The 27,614-nt window shown below is 38.7% G+C and overlaps 1 protein-coding gene across 1 annotated transcript in view; it reads right to left on the bottom strand.

The window, feature by feature from the left end:
• The window catches only part of LOC114647101 (rho GTPase-activating protein 22-like), a 245,640-nt gene that overhangs the window by 174,193 nt on the left and 43,833 nt on the right, over positions 1-27,614 (bottom strand). Inside the window, exons 2-3 of the mRNA XM_028795627.2 lie at positions 21,374-21,573; positions 11,053-11,140 (exon numbers count right to left, since the gene is read on the bottom strand). Of these exons, the coding sequence (XP_028651460.1) occupies positions 11,053-11,140; positions 21,374-21,573 (288 nt within the window). The remainder of the gene's footprint in view (positions 1-11,052; positions 11,141-21,373; positions 21,574-27,614) is intronic.

The following is a 27,614-nucleotide window of genomic DNA, read 5'->3' as shown; positions in this document are numbered from 1 at the left end:
GAGGATGTGAAATATCGTTATTTTTTTAAATTGTCTCCTCGAGATAACAGGCTAATTTTATCGAGATCTGGAGAAAATGAACTTTGTTATCTCGAGATAACGGAATAATTTTATCACGATCTCGAGAAAACAAAACTTAACCTTTGCTCCTGGCATCGGGCTCGCTTAGATTGCGACACCTATACAGCTCAAGCCTTGCTAACTCTTTTTAAATGACGGACACTAACGTTATTATTTTCTAAACTAAGGCATAAAGATATTTTAGCCTGCATCAGACCTTGAATGAACAAAAATGTGATGTACTGATCAATACAGTTCTGCTCTTCTGCCATTTCAAAGAGGACGTGGCTTCAATAAGCTAAAAATTAAACATTAGATACAATTATTTCATAATTTTGAGAAAACAAGATCTTCTGTTTTATCAAGATCTCGATAAAATTAGTCCGTTATCTCGAGGAAACAATTTAAAAAAATAACGATATTGCACGTCCTCTCTTGGCTTCCGTAATAATGTTATGAATATAATGCTAAAAAATAAACAAGGGTTCAAAATCAAAATGAATGTATAAAATAAGTGCAAAAAATAAATTGAGCACAAATAAAAAATAACAAAAGTCATAACCACATCAATAGTACTGAAACAGTGCATATAGGGTTCAACATGGTAATTCAACCAAGTTAAATGCAAATGTGTGAAAGAATGCTTAGTCTAAGAACAGAAAAAAATAATTTGTTATTATTCTGGCACTACAAAATAACAAAAAGTGGGTGAGCCCTTTAAAAAGAGACAGAAAAAACAGGCCAAAAACTTGACAGTCCCAATAAAGGCCCCTCCCAGGCAAGCCTGACTCTAGGTGATTGGGAGGCTTCAGGCCAGAGTATACCCCAAAATGGAGAATAGGCTTTTAAAGTTCAAAAATAATACCAAAAAACTCTCAAAAAGGCTCAAAGTATGTTTCTCCAGGGAAAAGACTTAAAATTTCAGCTGGGGTAAAGACAAGTCCACAAAGAAGTCTTTACAGAATTGCAGATGTATTCACAAAATGCTCAAAGGAGCAAAAACAAGGCAAAAGGAGTTGCCAACAAGGTAATCCAAAAGCAAACAAGTCCCAATACAAAACATTAAATCAAAATTCTAAAACAGAAGCAAAAAGAGTCAAATATCCAAAGAAAATAGGGAAAGCAATACTTACACCAACACTGTGCTAATACATATTCAATGAACAGTGAGAGACTGCATTACCCATCAGCCTTTATAGGGCAGGAATCAGTCCCTCAACTGTGACAGACAGGTGGCCCTGCAACTTTGGGGAACCACCCACAAAATACAGGGAACATACAGACATTTAAGGAAACAGTACATAAATATTTTTAAACATAAAAATAAAAAATATAAAATACATTAATACAAGTGATACATGAAAAGAACAATATTAACAGAAAAATCATACCAAATAATTCAAACAGAAAATGAATGAAAAAGATAAAGAAACGAAACACAAACATAAGCCAGGAAAGGAGCCCTGGCCAAAACATAAAAGCACTGACAAGAAGGACATGAGAGACTTGATAACTGAGCCAAGTGTGAAGGCCAGCAGACAGAAAAATTCACCACTGGTCACTACCAGATTCCTGCAGCACCCACACAACAGAAAAGGTAGGCGGGGCCCAGAGGCTAAGTGCATGTGACCAAAGACAAGCCGTATGCAGTGGGTGTGGTCAAAGGCGAGGCAGCAGGCATGTATATTGCTGTGTCACAACAAATGTGTAAGCCAGTAATTTCAGGTGGCTTTGCCAGAAAAAGTGCAACTGTATATAAAATAAACAACTTTTCTGTTTTTGTATCTTTCTACATGCACATACTTTTAGATTTGTTTTGTGGATGTTTGCATGTGTGGGCCCTGTAATAGAATGCCACTCTGTCTAGGACTGTTTCAGTCTTTCAGCCCTACATGACCGACTGTACTGGATTAAGAATGTTAATATTGTTATGCTATATAGCAACTATCGACAAGTATTCCCAATATCATCCCAAGGCACTTTAGTAGTAGAAATCTTTAATTCAGATGGTTACAAATAGTTGGAGCACAGACTGGTTAAGTGAACTACTCAAGGTCACGAAATGGGTCAGGGGCAGGGGCTGAACTGGCAGAGTTTGTTTGTTTGCATATTTTTGTAACACTGAGTTGTAATAAAACATAGTGATTATAGAATGTAATTACATGTACTTCAGTAGTTTACATAACTACTAAATATGTTATTGTTAGTTTTGTTATTGTTAGTTGTAGTTGGATGAGAAGGGTCCCTGACTCTTTTGTAGTTCAACTTTCTTAAACATTACGTGTTTCAAAGAAGTATCCTATAGAGAGTTAAAGTCTGTGCTAAAGTCTAAATGATGAAACTGTTGGCAACTTTTGATCATAACAGTGAGCGGATCTTTGTGGCGTTCTTCCAATAAATTGCAGCGTCATAGAAATACTAAATCTATATTATCTGTTGATAAAGCAGCCATGAGGTTGTTTTTAGCATAACATAAAATGCTGAGTCCACATTTAGTCACTGCAGCAAAAAGTGTCACTGAGCTATCCGGTATATTTTTCTGCATAAGTTATGCCGCTTGCATTTTTTTACTTTTATTGATATGAATGCCATGGCACTTACCTGCTTCAATTTCAAGGAGCAGAAGTGAGCAGTTTAACATAATCCAGACTGCTAGCATATAATGAGACCTACTGATGCATTCTGGGACAGTAAGGGACAGTACTTACCTTGTAGGGTAATTGTCCCTACAAGAAAATGATTACAGGCATCATGCTTATTTTCTGACTCATGATAATGACGTTGATGACGATGATGACGATGATGACGTTGTATTCTGTGCTGTCTTTCTATGTTACATCAATAATATCAAGACAAATTCCTAGTACATATTACTGTACCTGGCCAATGAAGCGAATGCTGATTCTGATTCTGATGATGTTTAATTCTTTCTTGTGAAGTTTAATGAAGTTGAAAACTTTGACAAAGCAGAACTCCAGAAGATTACTTGCATGTGTGAACATGGATTATTAACCAGTTTATTCACCTTAAGATGATTATATTGTGACCGCTGCTGCAGGGGGATGCGGACACTCTTCAGAAACTTCCTTTGAAACAGTATTTCAATGGGAAACAAACACACTCTTACACCTCCTCTTTGTGGGATCAGCTGCAGGCTTGCTAGCTTGCTGTCCAAAGTGCTCCTCACGCGGGGCTTCAAACATTTGAAAGACCGAGCCGCGGCCATCCTGAGGTCTCACTCTCCAGTACTCTCTTCCTCCAGACCCCCTCTGCTCCGGTCGCTGCTTCCGAGCTGCTGTACCCCCTTGAAGAGAAAGACTTTATGTTCTTTTGACCAGGAGTCGGTGCTAAGGTGTCATGTTTGGCAGCTGTTCCCAGTCTGGCTGGACCACTTCTGAAAGAGTCTTGTGTTTGTAACTGGCAGAACTGCAATAAAGCTTTTGCTCCTTGGAAACCCTTCTGTGCTCTCCTGTGCAACTTTGCGACCCAAGCTTCACAATATATATGCATGCAAACACATTGTAATTTGTGGTTGACGTTGCACAGAATGCTTCACTGTTTTAAGAGAGATAATACATTTCCTTAAACAATAGTGTACCATATTTCAAGGAAATCAGTCCACTGATGGCTGAGTTGTTTCATTTGCACTGACAGATAGACAGACATGGCCATTGCAGTTGGTGCTTTTCACATATGTGAGCTCACTGAAAAATGGCTTTGAGTGTTTATTTTAGCTATAATAATTGTTATAATAAGCCCACTTGTCAAAAAATAACAGAGGTTTCTTAAAATGAGTTAATCTAATTCAAAGTCATTGGGAAGACCATAAGCACACAGCTAAATACAGAAAAATGAAAGCACTGCTTAAGAAGCAACAGGACATGAAAGTGTAAGGTGTGCTCTCGTCATAAATCATACACAAACACCTCAGACAGCAGCTTGACTGAATTGTAGAAGATTTAGAGATGCTGAAGGTTCAGAAAATAGAAGAACATCTGCTCTGAATTTTATGAAAGGCCATCTCAATGGAGGAATCTGTTTTGTGTTTGCTTTTAAAAGGTGGTGTTAAAATTGACTCGGTTATAAATTTTCAGACACATAGACTAGAATGGCAAGCAGAGATCCCATAATAAAGACTTCAGTTTTATTTAAAGTTTTGACGATATCTTCATTAGTTTGTATGGAATACTGCTTTGAGAAAGCACTTTTCAAGTTAACGATGCCTGCTATTTCCTTCATGTCTGAAAGTGTTATCTACACATGGTTGTAATTAATAACATGGTGGGTAAAATGGAGAGGAATCAAGGACTGAAGATATGGTGAGAATGTGGTGTTTACTAAACCTGCTCCTTGCTGCACTCGTGGTTTTTTTCTGAATGATACACCAAATTAAAGGAAGAGTTTACTATAGTTAGGGCAACTAAACATGTGATAATTATCCTCCCTGATGAAACAGCGATTAGCACTGAGGCATAATATTAACATATTTTACAGGCTTTGAGTTTAACATAGCATAATGGATTAGGAAATCTGCATCACAGCACTCTTCATGAAACCAGTGCAGGGAGGATGTTCTTGAAGAACACACCCTTTCAAATCTATAGAACACTAGCTGAAATACCCAGCGTTGCCCGGGAGGAAAATAAAGTGTTTTTTTTTTAATTGTTAGAGAAAAATATTATTAAACAAAACACAACTTTAAAAAATAAAAATAAATTAACAAACAATGAAGACTCACTAATGTGCTTGTCTTGCAGTCTTGTACGTATGTTATCACCCAGTTGATGCTTGGAACCGGTTAACTCTATTTAATTTGAAAGGCAATAGGGGCGCAGTGGTGCTCAAACATAAAGAATGCTGGCAGTCACCTCCAGTTTGCCCTCGGAAGTGATGCTGGAACATACATACATACAGACACACATACAATGTCTTTTTTATATATATATATATATATATATATATATATATATATATATATATATATATATATATTATATATATATATATATATATATATATATATATATATATATATATATATATATATATATATATTGTGGAGGACGGCCAGGGTCCATGCCTGGCCAGGACATCCCTTCCACTTGTATTCCGGGGGAGCAGCCATGGACTCCTCAATACCTCCCCCGGGACACTTGGTGGCAGCCTCCCTGGTTAATGATGATGCCTCAGTTTCCCACAGGGTTTCATGGGAGATGGAGTTCTTCCCAACCCTGTGGGGACCTGGGAGATATTTAAGCCCAGCTGGTATAATCATTGGGCCCACACGGGAATGCAATTGGGAACAGGTGAGCAAGCACCAGGAGCACTCCCGGGAGGGCCATAAAAGAAGCCAGCAACCACCACTCAGGGCCAGAATTGGGTGGAAGAGGACTAGGTGCCTGAGAGGAGTGGTGGTGCCAATGGAAGGATTGCTGTCATTATAAAGAGGTACTTTGGGACTGTGTTATACCTGTGGGGTTCACGGGGAAGATGTGCCCCACAGGTGAAGAAAAAGATTTATTTGTGTTGATTGTATTAAGTGCTTGTGGGACTGTGTTGGGCCTGTGGGACATGGGGAAGATGTGCCGCACGGCTGAAGAGAAAATAAAAAGATTTGTGTACAATTTCTACGTGCCTCAGTGTGAATCTGTGCCGGGTCGGACGCTTATATAGCGCCTTATTCACTATATATATATATATATATACACATATATATATATATATACACATATATATATATATATTTCAGGACAACACAAAGAAGAACGCTTACTTCCATTTGTCAATACTCTGACCCCACCACTTCCATTACAGACACATGTACAGATAAGGATTTGATTTTCTTTCCCAGTATAAAGGAGAAAAGACTGGAATTTACATTTATATGGTGGAGACCATAAACATGGGGAGAACAAATGAAAACCTTTTTAAATCACTTGAAGTTTTTAATGTATGGTCAAAATGTTTAAGGCCAATCTTCCCTATTTTCAGAGATATTATTATCATAGGTGATGCGAGTAAATACAAGAATGAAACTTCACTAATGCAGATGGAAAAATAAACAAAATCACGGTTTACACTTTTATTCCACGTAGACAACTGTATAATCCGTATCAAATGGCATACGCATTGGTATAACTGACTTTAATACACACAAGGGTACAACCAGCTTTTCTTAAAATGAAGGCATTTTCTTTTTTTGATTGAAGAGGATACTAAAAAATGATAAAAGAGGCCATTAGCACTCAAATTAACAAAAAAGAGTTGTGCCTTTAAATATTTATTTTGCTGATATTTTAGTAATACTAGTGTTCACCTCCCTAATATCACAATGATATAAGTACTGCAAAAGACAGACAGGCAGTAAACAGACAAGTGGTGAATAAAGGAGCACACAAAAGAAAAATGTGGATCTCCATCACACGATGAGCACATATTAAATCTATATTACTATACACCCCCTGAGCAAATTGTTAGGAACACCCATACATCTGCTTATCCATGAAATCATCCAATCAGCAAATGATGTGTCAGCAGCACAATGCATAAAATCCTGCAGATACAGGTCAGGAGTTTCAGTTAATGTTCACATTAAACACCAGAATGGAGATTTGGACCGAGGCCTGATTGTTAGTACTAGATGGGCTGGTTTGAGTAGTTCGGTAACTGCCGATCTTCTGGGATGTTCACACACATCAATCCTCAGAGTTTACTCAGAATTGTGCAAAAAACAGGAAGCATCCCGTGATTGGCATGTCTGCGAATGGAAATACCTTTTAGGTGACAGAGAACAGATGAGAATGGCCAGACTGGTTTGAGTTGACAGAAAGGCTACAGTAACTGAGATAACCACCCTGTATAACATTGGTCAGCAGAAAAGCACCTCAGAATGCACAACACATCGAACCTTGAGGTGGATGGGCTACAACAGCAGGGGACCATGTCGAGTTCCACTTCTTCCAGCCAAGAAAAAATGTTGAGGTAACAGTAATCACAGGCTCAACAAAAATAGACTGTTGAAGACTAGAAAACATGGCCTGGTCTGATGAATCTGGATTTCTGCTAAAGCATACAGATGACAGGGTCAGAATTTGGCACCATCAGAATGAGTCCATCCTCCCAACCTGCCTTGCTTCAACAGTCCAGGCTGGTAGTGGTGGTGTAATGGTGTGAGGAATGTTTTATTTGCATACATTGGGCCTGTTAATACCAAGCAATGACTGCTTGAATTCCACGGTCTATTTGAGTATTGTTGGCTACAACGTGCATCCTTGCGTAGCCACAATTTATCCATCTTCTAATGGCTACCTCCAGCATGATGATGCACCAAGTCAAAAAGCAAAATCGCCACAAACTGGTTTCATGAACATAATAATGGTCTTCTTCATTGGCCTTTCCAGTCATCAGATCTGAATCCAGTAGAACACCTTCGGGATTTGGTAGAACGTGAGATGCGCAGCATGAATGTGCAGCAGAAAAATCTGCAGAAATTGCATGATGCAATTAAGTCATGGACCAGAATCTCCTAGGAATGATTCCAACATCTTGTGCAGTCCATTCAAGGAATAAATGGGGCTCTTTTTGAGAACAAAAGAATGTCCTACCAAGTGTTAGTAAAGAATTTAGTATTTCATTTTAGTTCTCAATATTACGGGAAGCTTAACATAAAATGTCATTTTCACTAAGAAACTCTACCAAGTCATAGCAACATCATTTGACTCCAGTGTTATAAAGATGTCCACATAGTCCTGCATGTGTATGCCCAGCAGCATAATACTAAAGACAAATGGTGGTGAAAATATTTCTAATCCCTAACACTTAGATGTAAACACTGACCATTTTGCAGATCTTCTGCTAAGCTTTCACTAGTTTAATGAAATCCATATTTTCCTCTTGAAATTAATAGAACCATGATAATGTATTTAAGATCTCACAACTAAAGACCAGCAATATCAGTGAATGCACAGATTAAGTTGGATCTAAACTTCCTTCAACTTTGTATCATCTTAATGCTACTGCAATTCTGACCTTTGCTTTACCACACACTGGTTTGGTGTGGGATTCTTAAAGCAATGTTGTTGTTTGTGATGCACCATCTGTTGGAATAGCAAATGCAGGGCTTTTTAATACTACAAATGTGTGTGATGTGCCATCTGTTGGAATGACAGAGATATAACAACCTGACAGACATACAGATTCACAAACACACAAACGCATTTTCTTTTATTAAGGTGGATTCTAGTTTCTTTTACAGTTTTCTTTTTAATGTAGCCTTATCTTTAGAGTTTGCTATCTTAATTGTGCTGACAGATCTCAATGGATAGGGGAGCAGTGACTTCAGTGTCACATTCACATCTCTGCTCATTTATTTGAAACATTATTTATGAGCAGGTAAGTGAAAATGGCCGTGAAGTCATTTCTCCCCATCAGAGTTCACCTTGGCTCTGTCTGTGCTGCTCAGTATTAATCGCCATGGACTTCAGACCCTGAGGTTGTGGGTTCACGTGACACTAGGTGACCATGAGCTAGTCACTTCACCTGCCTGTACCCCAAATGGAAAAAACAGAAGAAATGTAACCGATTGTATCTCAAATGTTGTACATCACCTTGGAGAAAGGCGTCAGTCAAGTAATAATAGTTGTCTGAATTTGGATACAGTTAGAGGCGAAAAACTCTACAGAAAACACTAAATGAAAAAGAAAACACCCAAAGAAACAAGCATTTAAAGCCATGGCAAAAAGTGCAAAAATGTACCAATTTCTTGGAAATATATACAAGCCAGATAACTAAACAATGAGATCAAGTACAAATAAGAATGACACACTGATCGTGAAATTGGTTGGAATAAAGAATTCACCCATGGGGGTCCTCAGGACTGAACTTGAAAACCACCACAGTAATCCGCACTTCTTAACCCCTTATAAAAGAACTGTCAATGCTCTTTTGTTCATTTTATAAGATCATAATGATATACACATCCACAAATAAGTTTGAATTTAAGTTTGAAGAAGAAAAAAAAAAGTTATGTAAGGTCATATAAAGAACATTAGCACATAATCACAAAAATGTATCCCATAAAGGACATTCAAAATGCATGAATGAATAGGAAGATTTAAAGGAAAATGGCAGGTGGAGGTAATTATACAAGCTAAAATAACAAGCACGCCTGGCCAAAAACAATATTCTGTATGTAGTCTAAACAATTACTTTATGCCAAATTATCTCTGAAATATTATTTTATCCTCCAAAGTTTTAATGCTTTTCTCAGCAAGTTCTCAGTAGCCTCCCCCAGGCTGCAGGTGTACGGCGCAGATCCCTGTCCCAACAGGAAAACAATTCTTTTCCCAAATAAAACAAAAAGACAATGTCATTGTAGAACTTGTGCTTTGTGGAAATTAGTTTCCTATTTCCAGTTCAGTATAAAGTAAAATTGCTTTGTCCCTCCCTGTTCCAGAGATCGGTTAAAAGCTGGTGCTGGCGTGGAGTTTGTGTGTTCTCTCTGTGTGCACATTGAGTTCTTCTGGTTATTCCAGTTTTCCTTTCAATATCCAAAAGACATGCAGGCTAGGATAGTAGGTGGTTAGTAGACATGTGTGTGTGTGTGTGTGTGTGTGTGTGTGTGTGTGCTTCCTTTGATAGATTGGTGCTTCATCCAGGTCAGGTCATGCCTAGTGTTTATGGCTGCCAAGTTTGGCACCAGCTCCCTCTGACTTGGAGCTGGATAAGCAATGGATGGAACAGGCTGTTCCTTGCTTAGATATTTCCAAAGAAATTTGAAAAATATAGACTTTTCATTTAAACTTTTTGCAGATTACATATTTGACGCGTGTATGAAAGAGTGCAAACCATTTACGCCATGAGCATCATTGCCACAAAAGTGCTTATGTGAAGTCCATACAAGAATCGATGAGCAGATTAGAAAGAAAGACCTCTAGGTGCCTTTCCTTCTAAAATATTGTGTGGCTGAGTCCATAGCACTGAATTGTGGGTTTTTTTGGAACATGACTACCATGTCCCTTTGATTTGAAAAGAGAGACATGATGATCGCTGTATCCTAGAGGGTTCCTGTTGTGTCCTGTGTCTCCTGTTACTCTTCTCTTCTGTGTGAATTATGTAGTCAGTGGCTGTAGTTCCCCCCTCCTGAGGTGTCTATTTTATTCCCTATGGGGTAAAAAAGGCCCCCTGTTTTACGTCTGTATTGTATATGCATTGTAGTAAACTTAGGAGAACACCACAATTATTGAAATAATAAGTAAAAAAGATTAAAGAAGGAGCTCATTTCAGTTCAAGCTGTTGCTGCTAATTCTGACACATTAAATAATGCTGGCTCCTCGTAGTCTGAATCCAAGTGTCCACATGACCTCAGTCTGCCATCTGCTGATCTATAGTGGAACCGCATTTTAATACGGATTCTACATTTCTTGCTTTGTAAAAACACTCTTTGTAAATTAGGTGAATGATTATTGGCCCTGATTTTTTCAGGATGTTATGGCAGAAACTTAGTCAATCAGACTGGTGAGTTATGGTTGTTAATCCACATTGCAGCATGTCCCTACACCACGTGAAAAGTAATAATCTTTGAAGAGAAGCCATGTAAATGTGAGGAGACCATGCAAAGTCCACACAGCAAGCACCTCAACCTGGAGCCAAATGTGGATGCATGTCAGAGGAACAGTAGTGGCTGTATTGTCATGTATGCAGAGTACAATGAAACCAACAAGCAACACAGCACGACTCTCCAATGTCATGAAAAACAAAAGCATCAAACAATTAAAGAATAATTTCCAACCCAGAGGCCAAGGAGTAGTCAGAGTAACACGTGCATTTGTCAGCCATATGATGCACGACTGGACTGAAATTTACTACATGCAGTTAAACTACTAATCATGTTTTACTTAGTAATAAAATGCCATACAACAGCGGCACATATAATTTTTTAAGAGAAGCATACCATTAATATGTAACTTATTCATTCATATTGACCATTATTACCTGGTACGATTTCAAATAAATGTCTGCCTGGCTCATCAGGGTTGACTGGCAGTTCATTCACTTGACTTCCAAGTAGGGGAATAGAGCCCTGAGAAGGAAAGCAAGAGGATTGAACAGTTAAAATTGTGTTTTAGTGATCCCACAGCAGCTTTTATTTAAACAACTAAGTAAAACTGCACAGACAGATTGTACACAGTGTATAGGCACAGGTGGCTGTACCATGTTGCTTCACGTAACGCTGAGTTTCACAAGATGCTCGCTCTGGCTCACTATTGATTCTTGGGTTTCAACTGGTGGTGTTTGTGTGCTTATGCGTCACTATTAAGGATGGAGGCAAATGTATTTCTGCAAGGTTTCAAATTCATATTCAATATATTGATCTTATTTCTAAATCTGCTTTATTATTATTATCATTATCAGCAATCACGTTCTCTCAAATGGCTTAAGCCAATGACATATCACATCACTTCTAGTCAGGTGGTACTTTATGTCAGACTTGGTGACTGCAATTGCTGATCTCATCACCAGACCATGTCAATTCAAATGGTTGAAAATCACTGCCAGTGTTTAGCTATGTTGAATTTCCAAAGAGTTTTTTCCCATTTATTTATAACTAGGCAACAAATATAAAATAATTTGTATTGATGTACTCTGCTTATTTTGTTTAATAGCACCAAGCTTCCTATTTTTTGGAAGTTTTTATGCACCACCCTAGCATTAGCTAAATCTGTTACTTTAAATCAGATGATAAAGTCACTTAATGTATGTCATCCTGCTCCATCTCTTACAGAGTTTAGTTTTCTAGAATACTTGTCTAGAAGTTATACAGAGATTGCAAGTGTTTGGTCATATTTTATGGGCACAACTCAAAAGTTAATATGCCAAATCCATCTGGAGGGCTGGAGTCACCTCCTGGCACCAATGGGCAGACTATGGTACCAGTCCATCATAGAATAGTGTCAGGCTAAGACTTGCCCACTGACCCCCCAGCATGTGTTTGGTGGGAATGTAGGAGCAAACCAGAGTCCATGGAGAAAAAGAATAAGAAACCTTGGGCAAAATTCACACAAATGGGCAATAAGAGAGGCAGACCCAAGAGCTGTGAGGCTGCAAAGCTATCTGATAAAGGTCAACTACCTCCTTTCCTTGGCGCACACATGGCAAAAAATAGTATAAAAAAATTAAATGTATTTTTTAAAATACATTGAAGTCCAATGTTCGAATCTTACTGTAACCAGTGAAGAAAACAAAGACAATTGTTTTGTCATGAATATACCTCTAAATGACGTCTTTTGAGACAAATTATTTTTACTACACAGTGGAATGGTGTATTAGGTGTTAGACATTTTTTATTTTACTTCTGTTAAAAAACACCACGTTAGATAACATGATGGCACATTAGTTAGCACCGGAGAATACCACATCAAGCCACCTGGATTGTAATTCACTGTCTGTGTGAAGTCTGTGAGTTCCCTCCATGTTCTCATCTGGTTTCACTTGACCAAAGACATGCATATTGAATGAAATAGTGAGTTAGAACTGACCATATTGAGTGTGTGTGTGTGTGTGTGTGTGCCCTGTGTGCACTTTTGGACAATCCAAAGCTACCAGGAGAGGATTCAACCACCCACCACCTTTAACTGGAATAAGCACATCTGAGAATGGAATGTTTTGTTATCTTATTTTCAATTTTTCGAATAAGAAGCCATTGGAGAGATATGAATTCCTTTTACATGATTAACTTCAACCAAATGCGTTTAGTGTATTTTATTGTTTTAAAGCTTCCCACTTAAAATTAGTTTGCCCACACAATTCCCTTCTTGTCAAACCTTTATTATTTATACCTCAGAATGCTCTTTGGCTTTACATTTGGGTTGCATTTAACGGAAAACCATGAATCATCATTATTTGAAATAATGAATTATTGATTTAGTTGTAATGAATGTCCTTTTTTAAGAGACAAAAATAGGAGAAACCATCACTTTAAATTTTAATGATTAGCAGCTCTATAGGAGCTGTGCCACTCCTCCTTTAACACATTTCTAGTTTCAGTATATTTAGAATGCAAGAGCTCATAATCAAATGGTTTTCAAAAGTCTAATTAAAATTTAAGTAATAATAATAATGCAACATATCTTAAGCTTATGTTGTATTGGTAATTGTGTACCAGATCCGTAGAGGCTTAACTCCATGTACAATGTAAGTGCCATGGAGGGAGGACAGGCATCCTGGCCAGGATATAGGATGATTTCTTGCCCAGCCAGGATGCCATAATGGAGGAAGAGCAGGAGTGGAGACTTAACCCCGCTGGAATGCCTGACTATCTTCTTCCCAAGTGTGGACAAAAGAATAATAGATGGACTGGGTGAAAGTGCACACTGAGAGCAGTTTATTCCCCAGCACTGCAGGAGGCAGTTTCCCTCTGGTCTGAACTCAGTTAGGACACCCACAGGGTAGTATGGGAATTTGAGTCCAGAAACACAGACCTGTCAGGGTCTTTGGGTCCCACCAGATGGTACTGCCGGGGTAGGACTACCCTGTCTTTCACACAAACCAGAAGCACTATGGATGACCAATGTCCTGGGCCTCAAGTCCAATTTAAAAGGAGCCCACAGCCTCACCTTAGGGAGTCAGAGTGGGGAGGCAGCAGGCAACACTCACTTGGAGGAAGGAAGAGAAAAAGAAATTCATTGTTTTTCTTGTGTCAATTTTGGCTGGTGCTTATTTGGAACATGTTAGTAACAAATAAAAACCCTTTTTTTGAACCCAGAGTTGTATTGGGTTACATTTAGTCTGTGGGTTGGCGCTCAGTGGCGTCCCTTTGTGGTTACAAATACCTACTGAAGATTCCAAACCGAATGCATAAATTTCCTAAAACAAATGTTTTGTGATTTAGATCTGTAAATTAATAGACATATATTGCATAATTCTTAGATATCAGAGAAAGAAACCTCAGCGCCCAAAAGAGTGGTCGCCGCTTCCATAAGACATGGCAGCAAGTACAATTTTTGACCCTTGTTTATCTCAAGACTTCACGGCACTGGTGATATGTGCACTGCTGAGGGCATCCCTAATTTGTTACCTCGCTGTCCTGCATTTATAACTCATGTGTTACTTAAAATATGTCCACAGCCTCTCTAATAGTACCTTGGAGCATCAGACTTCTCCTGTTGACATCTCAAGTGTATTCAGTATAAGCTTTTGTCTGATTCAATATAATGTGACAGAAAATATTATATGCACATATCTACACCTAGTTCCATAAACACATGTGTGTGCGTGTTGTGTGTCACACACAAGGGGTTTGGTTGTTTTATTGGGACCAATTTCAAGGGTACGGGGGAAGGATTTGAAAATTACCCAGTATCCTAACCATGTTCCTCTTCTGCTTTCAGCCTAAAGAAGCCATTACAACAACACTACCAATTTATTACTTTTCAACTAGGGTTCAAATTTTATGTTTATGTCTGTTTTATTCAGTGTTTATGTTAAATTTGTTTATTATTTAGTTTCTTTATATTTAAGCATCCTTTATTATGTGCCATGTGTTTTGTGAGTGGTGCCTCGAGAGGTGGGGCCACCTGCCCATAATCATCAAGGGAATGCCGTCAGTCCTATAAAAGCTGGGATAACCCACAGTCCCTTGCAGTTCATTGTACATACGGTTGTGGTGGTGATAATATCTCAGAGAGCAGATCAGAGGCAGATTTCAAAATCCTCCTTTTAACATATAAAGCATTAAATGGCCAAGGTCCGGCAAACTTGTCTGAACTTATCATGACTTACAAACCAGAGCGCACATTAAGATCTCAAGATGCCGGTCTGCTTATGATTCCACGGATTAATAAAATAAGAGTGGGAGGTCGAGCTTTTAGTTACAGGGCCCCTAAACTGTGGAATGGTCTGCCTGCTACTATAAGAGATGCCCCTTCGGTCTCAGCTTTTAAATCCCGGCTGAAGACTCACTACTTCAGTTTAGCATATCCTGACTAGAGCTGCTGATTAACTGTACAGACTGCATCTCTGTTGTTAGTCATTAGCACTAAAACATAAGTAACATGATAGTTATAATTGGATACTAACCCTCACCTATTCTGTTTCTCTTTTTGGTACTCAAATGAGGCACTTGGTGCCACGGCCCACCTGCCAAGTTGTTTTGCCTGCCTAAGGTAAAGTCGTCCCTGATGGAGGATCGCAGGAATCGTGGGAAAGAGGGGTCCTTTCATCAGATTGGCTGGCCCAGCACTGTTTCAGCCATGGAATGGCCAAATGGGGGAGGCAGCTTGATGGATGAGGTCTCCAGGACTCTAAATATATCCAAATCTTATTATGTGATATCATCTACTGTTAAATTCTGCTCCGTACTTCTAAAATTTTTATTTTTATACTGTACTGAGGATTTGTTCTGTTCTGTGTATTGTATTGTATTATATTGAGCCCTTTCTTTTGACACCCACTGCACGCCCAACCTACCTGGAAAGGGGTCTCTTTTTGAACTGCCTTTCCCAAGGTTTCTTCCATTTTTCCCTACAAGGTTTGTTTTTGGGAGTTTTTCCTTGTCTTCTTAGAGAGTCAAGGCTGGGGGGCTGTCATGAGACAGGGCCTGTTAAAGCCCATTGCGGCACTTCTTGTGTGATTTTGGGCTATACAAAAACAAATTGTATTGTATTGTATCTCTTTATATATTGTGTTTTTTGATTATATATATAATTTATTACTGCATTTTTGACCTCTCTGCTCTGTTTTTTGAGCATTCTTGGATTTTCTATTGAGACTTTGTTTGCTATTGTGATTGCCTGTTTAAAAAGCATTGCCTTCTGTACCTTTGTGCTCTTCATAGTCTATTTTTTGCTCCATTGACCATTTGTTAAAATAAGTCTTTTTTTTAATAAAGAGCTTTCATTGCACTTTTTGTTTCAAACTGAAAATAACTTCCCCCATACGAGGCATTTCTGAGTCATAGTTTAGGACTTTCGTGCTTTGTGACTCTCAAGTTCGTGACACCGTTCTTGTGAATGTCAGTATTGTTCAAATTCTGTTCTGGACTTTTTCGAGTCTTATTTACATTTTTTTTTGTTTAAATGCTACTTTTGTACCTTTTTTCTCTATGAAAAGATGTGTTTCATTTTCTGTTATGTACCTTACTTATCATGAAGCTATTTTCTTTTTCAATACACTGCTTTTTGAATTTGTTGTCAAGGCACTAGCCCCTGTTGCCAGGGTGTGTTTTTGCATGTCACGATGTGTTGACATCATTAGCGTGATAAGTTATGTAACAGATCAACATGTGTTTTTTTATTCATATTTGGATATAAAAAAATAATAGCCTTATAAATGCATTGTGCTGCTGAGTTCTGATTTCTAATTTCAATTTTCTTGCATATCCTTTTTCTACTACAAGTTAGCTTAACAATTTTGGCTTTATTATCTTCAATCTCTTTGTCCTTTTTCACTTTGATCTTTGACCTGTTTTCATTTCCTAGTCCCAAACCTCTCTTCAGTTTTTTTGTTTGGCTCAGCCATAACATTCATAACTTGAGCACCAGCCCCACCTCAAATCACTCCCTTCCTGGTCTCTTGTGTAAAAAAATCCATCCTAACAGCAAGAACTCACCGACATTAAACAGGGTAGTCCATGATGTGATGTGATTAAATTTACACTCTGACCGAAAAAAAAAATGGTCTAAATTACACAAAAACCAACATACAGAGCAGTTGGCACATAAAAAGACAAGAGCAAAGGGAAGAATTACTGGACCAGAGAAGGTTTATGTGCAGAGATTACTACTGTTGGGTCAACCCCCATGGTTGATGGTACTGTACATTACGCCATCATCATACAAGCACTGAATGGCCTACTGAGGCGCATTCAACCCCACATTGTGTGCATGTCCCCCTACGCAGGCAGTGGTTTACAGAGGATGCAGTTAGTCACCCAGAATGTGTCACACTTGCTGTGTTAAGGATGTGTCCAAAAACATGTTGTCATGTCCCAAGCATTCCATGGTGAGGAGTTTGAGTATTGAGCAACAGGTCAGTGACTAAATGTTGTTCAGTGAGGGGTAGTATAGCCCCTCTTTCTATTGAAGTGTTATTATTTCTTATTGAGTGTTGTGTTATTTAGTTATTATTTTGTGTTATTGCATTATCTTTTTGATTTTTTGACAAAACTAGAATCTTATAAAAGTGTTGTTACATTTGCTTTGATTTTTTATGTTGGTTTGGCAACCTCAGCATTAAGAATATAAGCTATCTGAACAACATTGCAAAAATTAGCAGTAAGATGATTGCTTTGCAGCAGGCCTCTGTCACTGAGCCGTATTACAAACGGGTTAGAAAGAAGGCCAGCTTGATTCTGTCAGACGGTAGCCATTGTCCTCTTTTTCCTAATTTCATCTGTCCCCATCTGGCTGTAGATCTAGGTTCTCAAGGGTCAAGAATATCAGATTTAAAAACTGTTTTATTCCTTGAGCTATAAAAATTTGGAATTCTGTTAGTTGTAGGGATGCTGTTGAATTCTGAATTTTAATTTTGTGTAGTGTTAAAGGTAATTCTTCTTTGTACTAATCTTGAGCGTGTGTGCATATAATAGTACTGGTTTGCAGCTGTTGCGTCTTGGTTCTTTTCTTTTTTTTTGTTTCTGTGTAACAGTGCCTCACGCTTTGTGCTTTCTTGCTGCAAACATATTTCCCTGTGGAATAATAAAGTCTACCTAACCTAAGGTAGCAGTTTGGGACTTGCCACCTTGGGGTGAGCCCCTTCTGGGTTGGTCAATGAAGGTCCTGACCCACGTTTGTGGGCCTGACACCTTATTATCATGTCTGGAACTCCTTCTCTCAACATACTGCTATTCTCAACAGCAAAATACCTTGGCTGTAACCCAACACTAGGCCACCTCGGAGCTTTGAGGCCTGGGGCCTCATGTATAAACGGTGCGTACACACAGAAATGTTGAGTACGAACGTTTCCACGCTCAAATCGCGATGTATAAAACCTAAACTTCGTGTAAAGCCACGCACTTTTCCACGGTACCTCATACCCTGGCGTACGCAATTTCTCCGCTTGGTTTTGCAGACTGGCGACACCCAGCGTCAAAGCAGTGCTACTGTTCCTGCGTGGTCACGCTTTCTTTCTTAGATCCACATTCCTGACAGGGCTTTATAAATACACTGAAACTAACTGCATATTGTTTATTAGTGTAATGCATCTGATTGTAATTAACCTGCAGCAATATAATGGTCCAGGGAATAGCCATAGTATTCCAAATACAATAACTGCTTTAGCGTTGTTACTCTCAATGCATCTTCTTCTTCTTTCAGCTGCTCCCATTAAGGGTTGCCACAGCAGATCTATATTACTCTCACTGCACCACTCGGTGTATTTATATCACTGTATCTGATTGGGGAATCACAGCAGCAGCTGATCGGAAAGAGAATTATCGGGATACAGCATGAAGCAGACGCTGCCTGAGCCATGGCAAAACGCTTCAGAGACTTTCCTGTACGGACTTCGCGGTTTAGAAAAAGTTTCATCCCAAGAACTATAAACGCACTAAATCAGTCCATCAAGTGCTCCTTGTAGAACTGTTTGTACTTATAAGTACAATCACCTCACTGTAAACTTCCATCCATCCATCCATCCATCCATTTTCCAACTCGCTGAATCCGAACACAGGGTCACGGGGGTCTGCTGGAGCCAATCCCAGCCAACACAGGGCACAAGGCAGGAAACAATCCTGGGCAGGGTGCCAACCCACCGCAGCACTGTAAACTTGCACTACAGTTATAATATTGCACAACCTGCGCCACTTTATAAAGCGCGTATCTACATATGATGACGATATCATTTTTAAGATGAAATGCAGCAAAATATGTTGATTATATTATATAGATAAAACTTTAACTTCATTTAAATAATCTGTATTGTTAATAATTAAACATGTGAGGACACGGTGCCGCAGTGCTAGCTAGTTCATGGATTGTTCCTGCATTGCGTTGTATTCTTGCTGGTGCTGACGCGACACTGGAAGGATAGACGGATAGAATAATTAAACATGTACTACGAAGATATTTCAATGTTGCTTAAAAGTTTTGAAGAATCGCGTTCTGAGCTTACAGATGGCTTCACGTCTATTACAGAGCTGATTGTGTGGCGATTGGGTATTTGGAGAAAGAAAAGTAAGGACAGGAATTGGAGGTTAGTATGTTTGAAAGAGACAGTACTGCTGCAATAAATTATTTCATCGAAGGTTACGCATGGCGCAGCAAGCCTCTTGCATGAGACATGAACAAGCACTGCACCACCGTGTTCCCATGTTTAATAACATGCTTTAACTCCTATCATCATGAAAAAGATATCACGTATACATCTCAGTATTTTAATTTATTCATAGAGCTGTAATATCACGAATGTAATGGATTCTGTGTCCTGTCGGAGAAAGAGAAAGCCCATTTAAGAAGCAGGTAGTGATTCACACACATAGAAGATGAAATACAGAACAAAGCATTTAATGTGCTACTTTAGTTACAATGGGATTTGAGAAACTAGTAAATTAAATGATTTTAAGATGAAGTTTATAATGTTCTACTTTAATGGCAAAATAAACTACGTGATTAAAGTGGAAATTTCACGATTAAAGTTGACATTTCGTGATTTTTTCCCACTGTGTGCCTATTTTTTTTGTCTGTACCCTAATAAGCTTTCATATGACACTCAGACGGTGGGCTACGACTCGCCTTTTCACGGCGACTTTGATATGTGATTTCTTTTTTATTTCGGGCACTGTGCAACTTTGTGAACTTGAGCTTTCGAGTTTCTCCGGCACTCTGTGTCACTTGATCAACTTAATTTTGTTGATTATACCACTGTTTAAAACAACAAATAGTACGTTTTTCCTTTGCCTCCATTTGGTATTCGCTGAAATTCTTATATTTTACCCCAAGCTTTTTCCATTGTTTTACAGAAGGCTGAGCTTAAGGGCTATTTATATTGATTTGCATATTCAAAGAGGCGTAATTCTGGGAGGAGTTGGGACAGGACAGAAGGCGCGTGCACGTGCGTTACTTTTCACGCTGATCGGGATTTATGTAGCGGAAGAACGTGGAAGTTTGCGTACGTACAGATTCCTGCATCTGGATTTTTCTGTGCGTACGCACATTCCCGCTTTTGTGCTTACGCCATGTTATAGTGTGAGTTCTACGCACAGCATTATGCATGAGGCCCCTGGTCTGGACGTGACGCCTCTTTTAGAGTTTTGTAAACCAGGAAGATGGTTAACACCTACTGTGTATTGGAACTTAACTCTTGGGCAGCTACCTGAGGAGTCAGAAGGCGATTAAAGGCAAGTGCTCATTTGAGAAGTGATTGCGTGAAGTACTCTAATGTAGACAAGAGAGTTAGCCATCCTGTTTGGCACACAGGGCCATTTTAAGGGGTTGAGAGAGGATGAAGGATCCTTGGTTTGCTTATAAGTTGTTACTGTCAGATATTTGTTTTTTTTTGTTGTTCCTTCCACCCAATTGTTTTTTGACAATAAACCACCAAGAATTTGTCATATTTTGACCCCCTTTCATTCAACATGTGCAATAAATCATTTTTAGCACGAGGGACCTAGTTTCAAAGTGGTTTGTTATTGTATGCAGTTTAGAAATTCAAAGGCCATGTAACACATTGCACTACTTAGTGTCATACAAATATTGCAGTGAAACTGGGATGGTTTCCCAGAATCCTTCCAACCACTCCTTTATCTTTCTTTCTAACTTTTGTGTTACTAATCAACCCCAGGTCTGATTATATCTCAGATATACACAATGACTGCAGTCTGGTGCGAGACACTTTGATTAGATCTTCCTTTGGCTTCCAACAAGCACCCTGATGGAAATTAAATGACTGATGGGCAAAGATACATTGTATCAGTCCATTTAAATTTAGAAGTAGAGCCTGTCATGTCACACCCATCATCTGTATCTGTGCAGCCTCATGCAGAGGGACAGTAGAGCATCAGACAGCTCCTAAATGGCCTAATGCACTGTGATACCAAGTAATAGCTAATCGGCACGGGAGGTAGCGGTGAGCGCAAGATGTATCCATAATTCTATTTCTGGATGTTCCATAATCCACTGCTGCTGTAGATCAGCTCATTGACAGTTTATCTTAATTGACATTCTATTACTTAGATTAAGAAAAACAGCAGGCTCAGCTTCTCAGTCAGCAAGTTGTCTGCAAGGAAAGGGAAATGGTCTACACTAAGCCAGGAAAGATCAGTTTTGCTTTTTTTTTTTTTTTTTTTATAAAATGTTTAGAGAAATTCTGGGAAGACTACCTGAGGTTTGGTTTCTTCCTCATCTTTGTAAAAGCAGAGCTCATCCATCCGTAGCACAAACCAGCGAAGCTGCCAGTTCTTCATTATACTTCTTTGCTTCTTTAGCCATCCAGCTTTAAGGACCTTTTCATTCAGGCTGGGGGAGGAAGGCCGACTGCTACTTCTGGATGTGTCCCCCATCACCATGCTCTTAGACCTGGCTGGAAACAAAAGCAGGATATGTGTTCAGTTTGGAACCATCTGAATCCCTTGAAGGATGCACAGCCTGACAACCTCCCCCAGTGATAGGCTAAGAGCCAGACATCAGCTAGGCACACTGATACTTGAGCTTGAAAAGAGAGAATGTTTGAAAATGGTGAAAGCGTCCAAGCAAATACCACATGAAAGAATTGTGTGGGTAATCGAAACAGTCATTTGAGTTTTAAATTACAGCTGAAACAAAAAGAAATGTCAGAAAAATAGAAATCTCTCATATATATTTAAGTATATAAAGCCTTTCATGATGAGCACCCTCATAAGGTGCCTTACATTACAATTTTTCAGAAATAAAAGTGCATGCTATTATAACACAGGGAGTTGAACTGACTGTTACATTGACTTGATTTGCACAGCATTAAACAAACAGGCAGAGATGAGATTTGAACCCATGCGTCCCTTTTTTCCCAGCTTTCTCTCTTTAGCTAGTGAGCCAATATTTGGATTTTTGAAGGAAAACAACATTAAGTAAAGGAAAACAGAAATTAATAAACTGGCTTTGCACATCGAGAGAGCAGACACATTTAAACAATCCTTCACTTGTCGTTTAAGGGCTTTCTGTCCCATGGGGGACAATTAAAGCTGTCGCCTGCCAGAACCGGAGGAGTTCCTTTGGCTTCCCATTAGTTCTTTGGTGACATGGAGCATCTCTTACATGAAATGGGAAGACAAAATAACTGCCATTTTTGAACAAAATTGAGTTGTTTTTTTTAGTTTTTGGAGTTACTAGGTCTTTTTCTGATGTTATAAGGTAGTGGTGATGGCTAAATATTCCAGTAATAGCATGATGCAAGAAGCTAGTATGTACACAGTATTTTACATAATGCATGACAAAAACCTAGCAACTCCACTGACCGATGAGGAAAGACCGCCTACCCATGAAAACGTCGGATTATAATCACGTAATTTAAATGCTTCATGAAAAAAGCAATATTGTTTATGTGAAGCTCAGGAAAAAGTAAACCTAGAGATAATTAATTGTAGGGGTGATATGATTTTCTCAATTTGCTCAAAACTTAAAAGATGTGACATACTAGGTTTTTCTATTATAGTTGGTGAGACCTGTCATGCAGAGCGTTTCTGTGGTTAGAAATGTGTTTTTTTTCCACTTATTCCTGAGTTTTTCTATTACACCTTTGTGTCATTTTGGCACTCATAAACTTTACTACCCATAAAACTCCTCTCAGCAAATTAAAAATCTAGGGTCCATACAGTGCTGGTGTGTTATAATGTACCTCCTTAGTCAAGGTGCATTTTTGCTGCTCATCTCACACCCCACCACTAACTCAAACGTCCTGCCCCACAAAACCACCCACCTCCACACTAGAGACAGAATGAAACGATGCGCTTAATTACATACAATATGCATTTCTAAACGGGCTTCGTGATACAGTGCACTCAGTGAACATGGGACAAAAAATAAAATTTCCATTAAAATTAAATTTCAAACAATAACACACAAAATAAGGATAAAAAAACAATATAAATGAATAATATGAAACAGAATGCGAAATGAAACTTGGTTGTGTTGTTCTTCCTTCATACTTCTCTAAATAACTCGGCTGTTTCAAACTGTCCTGCAAGTTAAAAGACACCTGCTCTTTTCAACAAAACACAAGTGGTTTTAATTTAAGAGACTTTTAACGGACATTGTGACTGCCACCTTAAACAAATTCCATAAATAACACCATTTTACAAAATGGTGTAATCAGTATAATGGTCTAACATTAATGCTTGCATTAAAAATCCTGTTCTTCTCTAGTGCACCATCATCAATGATTTGATGATTATACTCCTGCTCCTGTACTTGTTCTCCCTAGCTGGAAAAAATCGATGCCAAGCTTTGATTGGATGATGATATTGCCTTATTTACATGTTCAAGTGAAGATACAAAAACAGAGATAATGGGTAAATGATTAGTGATAAACATTAAACTTTATTTTCAGTAAATTTAGTAATTTTTTTAGGCTATTCAAATTAGTTCAAGAGCCTAAATATAATTAATATGGTTGTAGTCTATTGAACAGGATAATAAAATATAATGATATTATTACCATTAACTGTAAGTTGCCTGGCAGAATGCGTAGGTTAAATAGAGAACTGCCTTAGCAGTTTAAAAATTTTATTTTCACTTGTGAAATTGATTTGCTTGTTTTATGGAAATGTGAAATGCAAAAAAAAAACAAATAGATGCTAATAGATACAACTCAATTGCCAGTTTTTTTTCTGAAACATCACAGCTAAAGCACGTTTTCTGAGCGAGTACTGCAGTCAGATTAAGCAGAGATAATTCAGTTCAAAGCGTCTTTGGGCCATTCGCAAACATCTCACAAGGTGAAGAATCTGAAGTCATAATTTTTGTTTATTTGGTTGCATCTGTCTGATTTATTGATTTTTATTAATTTTCCACATTGAGGATAGATACAAGTACGCGGTCATATCGGATTTAAATCACTGAGACACTGTTAACAGCAGTAAGTTATAGAGTCAATGCAACTGGCAAGGATTTTTCACGCCATATTTTTCTAGCTTACTCTAGGATATGTAATTCTTGTATTGTTATTTTGTAATGTTAAAAAAGAGAAAGTTACCTGAGGTGGTCACCTTTTCACCTCATGCCACATGCCAGCCAACATTCTGTACTGGAAAAATCACCAGATTGTTCAAATCAAAGTTGTTCTATTACAATCATGGTACATTAATTCATTATGAGAAATTATGTTCTTAATTGAAGCATTTTTTAAATAATTTTTTAAAATACAGTGCCTTGTCTTGCAGTTTCAAATGAGAGCTATGTGGTATACACAATACAATATACATTGTGGCCTGCAGGGGTTGCATCAGCCCCCAAAAACCCAACATAGACAGGAACCAGGTACAAGTACAGCACACAAAACACATTTATTAAAAGGGGAAGGGCTTCTCCCTCGCTCTCCAAAGCAGCACAGTACAATAAATACAGCACGCTGTCTTTGCCTTCTTTCTTTCTTCTTCTTCTTCTTCTTTTTTCTCTTTCCCTCTCTTCGCCTCTTCTGGCAAGCTTTATCCTCTTCATCCCGACTCTGGCTCTCTGAGTGAAGTGAGGTGGCTCCCCTCATGGTGCACCTAGGAGCACTTCTGGTGGCTCATCAGCGTTATTTGGAAGTACTCCCAGGTGTGGTGGAAACCCAATGTAGGGTTCTGAGGCTCCCCCTGGAGGCCCCCACAGATCTCAACAGGGCTGCAGCAAACTCCAACGCCCATTGCGCCCTGTGCGAATCAAAAGACAGTGTCCTGTGCACATCTGCTCCTCTGGTCCTTTCCGTTTATTAGCCTCCCGGTCGGGAAAGGACCATAGCCACCCATCACAGTATATAAATTATATATAAACACACTATGGTCTGAGCACACACCAGAATGCCTAAAAAAATAAGAAAATTTAAAAAGAAAGAAAACTTCTGAGTTACAGCTTAAGTGAAGCATTATGCAGGCATATTGCTGTTGGTATAAAGAAATGACATCCCCCATAAGAAAAACAAAAATTGCCTTGGGAGAATGTGAATCGCATTTAACACTGGCAAAAACACATAGGAGTAAAAAATAATATATTACGAATAGATTCCTTGACCTTCAAAACCCCAGAATATGGAAGTAAATAATTTTAAAGACCAACGAACAGCTGGAAGCAAAGGTTTCAATTTCTGAAAACAACTTTTGCAACAAACAGACACTAGGAGTAATACATTTTATCACAGATTCTTGGTAGTGCTATTTCTATTTTTATTTTTTGCTTGTCCCTTTACAGTGACCAGCTTGGATGGAATTTCCATGCAAAAAAAAAAGTAAGTACAATACCACAAAACCACGCATGTGTCTCTTGCTGTTTTGACGCAGCATTGCTGTTCTTACAAAAATATGCTTTTAAGTTAACTACATGCAGGTTATGAAATTGAACTGAAAAAAATCAAGTGTTTACCATTCCCATTAACCCTCTTTGATAATTATGATTTGTAGCATTTAAATGTGATGTAAGCATACCAACTTGAACCCTAAAAATTAAAGAAAAAGTGTACCAGATTGCCCGTTTTTGAATCTTAGAGCAACTCCAAACATTATCCAGGTGATTCATTACACTTGAAACTTGGTATTGAAAGGAGATGGTCTGAAAAATGAAGTAGTGCCGTATTAACAATGGGAATGTGGTTTACTAGCAAAGCAAGTGGTGTATGGATGAGTAGCTCTTATGTAGCACGGCATGGGAGAACAGCCATTAATGCTGTCCTGGGACTGAATGTTTTGCCCATTCATTGTCTACATGAAGTTTGTATGTTCTCCCCAAGTTAGCGTGTGGTTTCCTCTCATACCCCAAAGACAGGAAGACTTGTTGAATTGGCAACTCCAAATTAGTGTGAGTCGGCATGTGGATGAGCATGTCTGTGCATGGGTACAAAATGAGGGGTGTATTTGTGTAAATCTTACCCAAAGTGCTCAAGTCACTCTCAGACTTCACAAATGAGCCATAAGAAACCACATCCATGGGGGTCAAAGGTTACCAAGAGGTGAAAATGCACTGAGGTGAGGAGATCAGCAGCATTTTTTAAGGTACAAACTCACAATTTATTTTTTTTTCCTGAAAGTGACGTGAATACTCTGTGTTACAATATGTGTGTGACTTCAAGATGCAGCTTAATTTATTTTTTAACAGATCTTAGGGGAACACTAAGTGTCACTGTGGGCTGGTGGACGTGGACATTTATAAAACATCACTGACCCACTTTGCCTGGCCTTTTGATTGTAGAGTCAAAGTTATTATTCATGACATTGCACAAATTTATAACTCTCTAAGTACATTTTCCTTCCAACTTCTGATGGTGGTTTTTGACACTGGGGAATGAGTTCTCTTCATGATTTTCTTTCTTTACAGCATAGTCATTAAATTTTATTTTCGCTTCATTGCTGCCATTTTGCAGTGTTGCCTCCGTTTTATTGCATTTAGACTTGCCATCGATCTCCCATTCTGTTTAAACTTCGTACTGTGCAGGTTATCCTCGCAGAACAGTCGAGAGATGCGTTACTGAAGGTGAGGTTTGCAGGCAGAGAAGACAAAAAGAGAGACAGAAGTGGCTGTGCTGATTTGTGTGGTTGAGAGGTGGCAACATGGGATAACCAGACCACCTACCAGAATGGCCAAAAAAATGTTTATGTAGGCCCAGTGGAGTTTCAGGCTTTAGAAAGAGTAAACTTTTTAAATCTGTTACTCGTTCTACGTTGTTTGTAATGATGACCACAGATTTATTTTGAAAGCTCGATCTCATCTGAGTGTGCTTCACAGTTGCCACTTTATGCCACTTAATAAAAAGAGGACTGTTGGATGCTTCAGTGGACGCTCCCACCACGCTGCTTTGTCCCTTTGTCCACATATACACACCACCGGGATTCATATGCTACACTTTCCCTCTGTTCTGTGAGCTGACACAAGGCCAGGGTCCACAACCGAGGCTGGCTATCAGGAGATGCATCCTAAGTGCTCACTGCCCCCAACACGTTTCTCCCGGAGTTGCTTTTATAGCCAGCTTCTCCAGATATTCCTGCCCCTTTTGGACAGTCTGTATCCAGACCTGCCGAGCGTGTCCCTCTCAGGTCTGGGCACATGGGCTCTACAATACAATACACAGATTTTGTTGACTATGGCTGACTTTGTCTGTTATAACTGAGTGCGGACCCCCAGAGGTTGATTTTCTCCAGGGATATTTCTGACTGGAGTTTTTCTTTTCCTTTCCCCATTGTTCAGAGATAGATACTTCTTATGTTTATTTGTTTGCAACTGCTATATCTTCCTGTATGTTTAAACAAATCTGTGTCCTTATGTGTATTTAACTAGTAATTTGTAAAGTTTGGAATTGCATTTACATGTGCACTCAGTGAAGAATGCTACACAAAAAAATAAAAGTGAACTGAACCGAACTGAATTTGAAAAGAAATGGCCACTGAGCTCCAATGCTTCTTC

The sequence above is a fragment of the Erpetoichthys calabaricus genome, chromosome 2 (assembly GCF_900747795.2).
Source record: "Erpetoichthys calabaricus chromosome 2, fErpCal1.3, whole genome shotgun sequence".
Classification (NCBI taxonomy): domain Eukaryota; kingdom Metazoa; phylum Chordata; class Cladistia; order Polypteriformes; family Polypteridae; genus Erpetoichthys; species Erpetoichthys calabaricus.
Note: the sequence above shows the minus strand (reverse complement) of the source record. Positions and strands in the feature narration are given on the sequence as shown.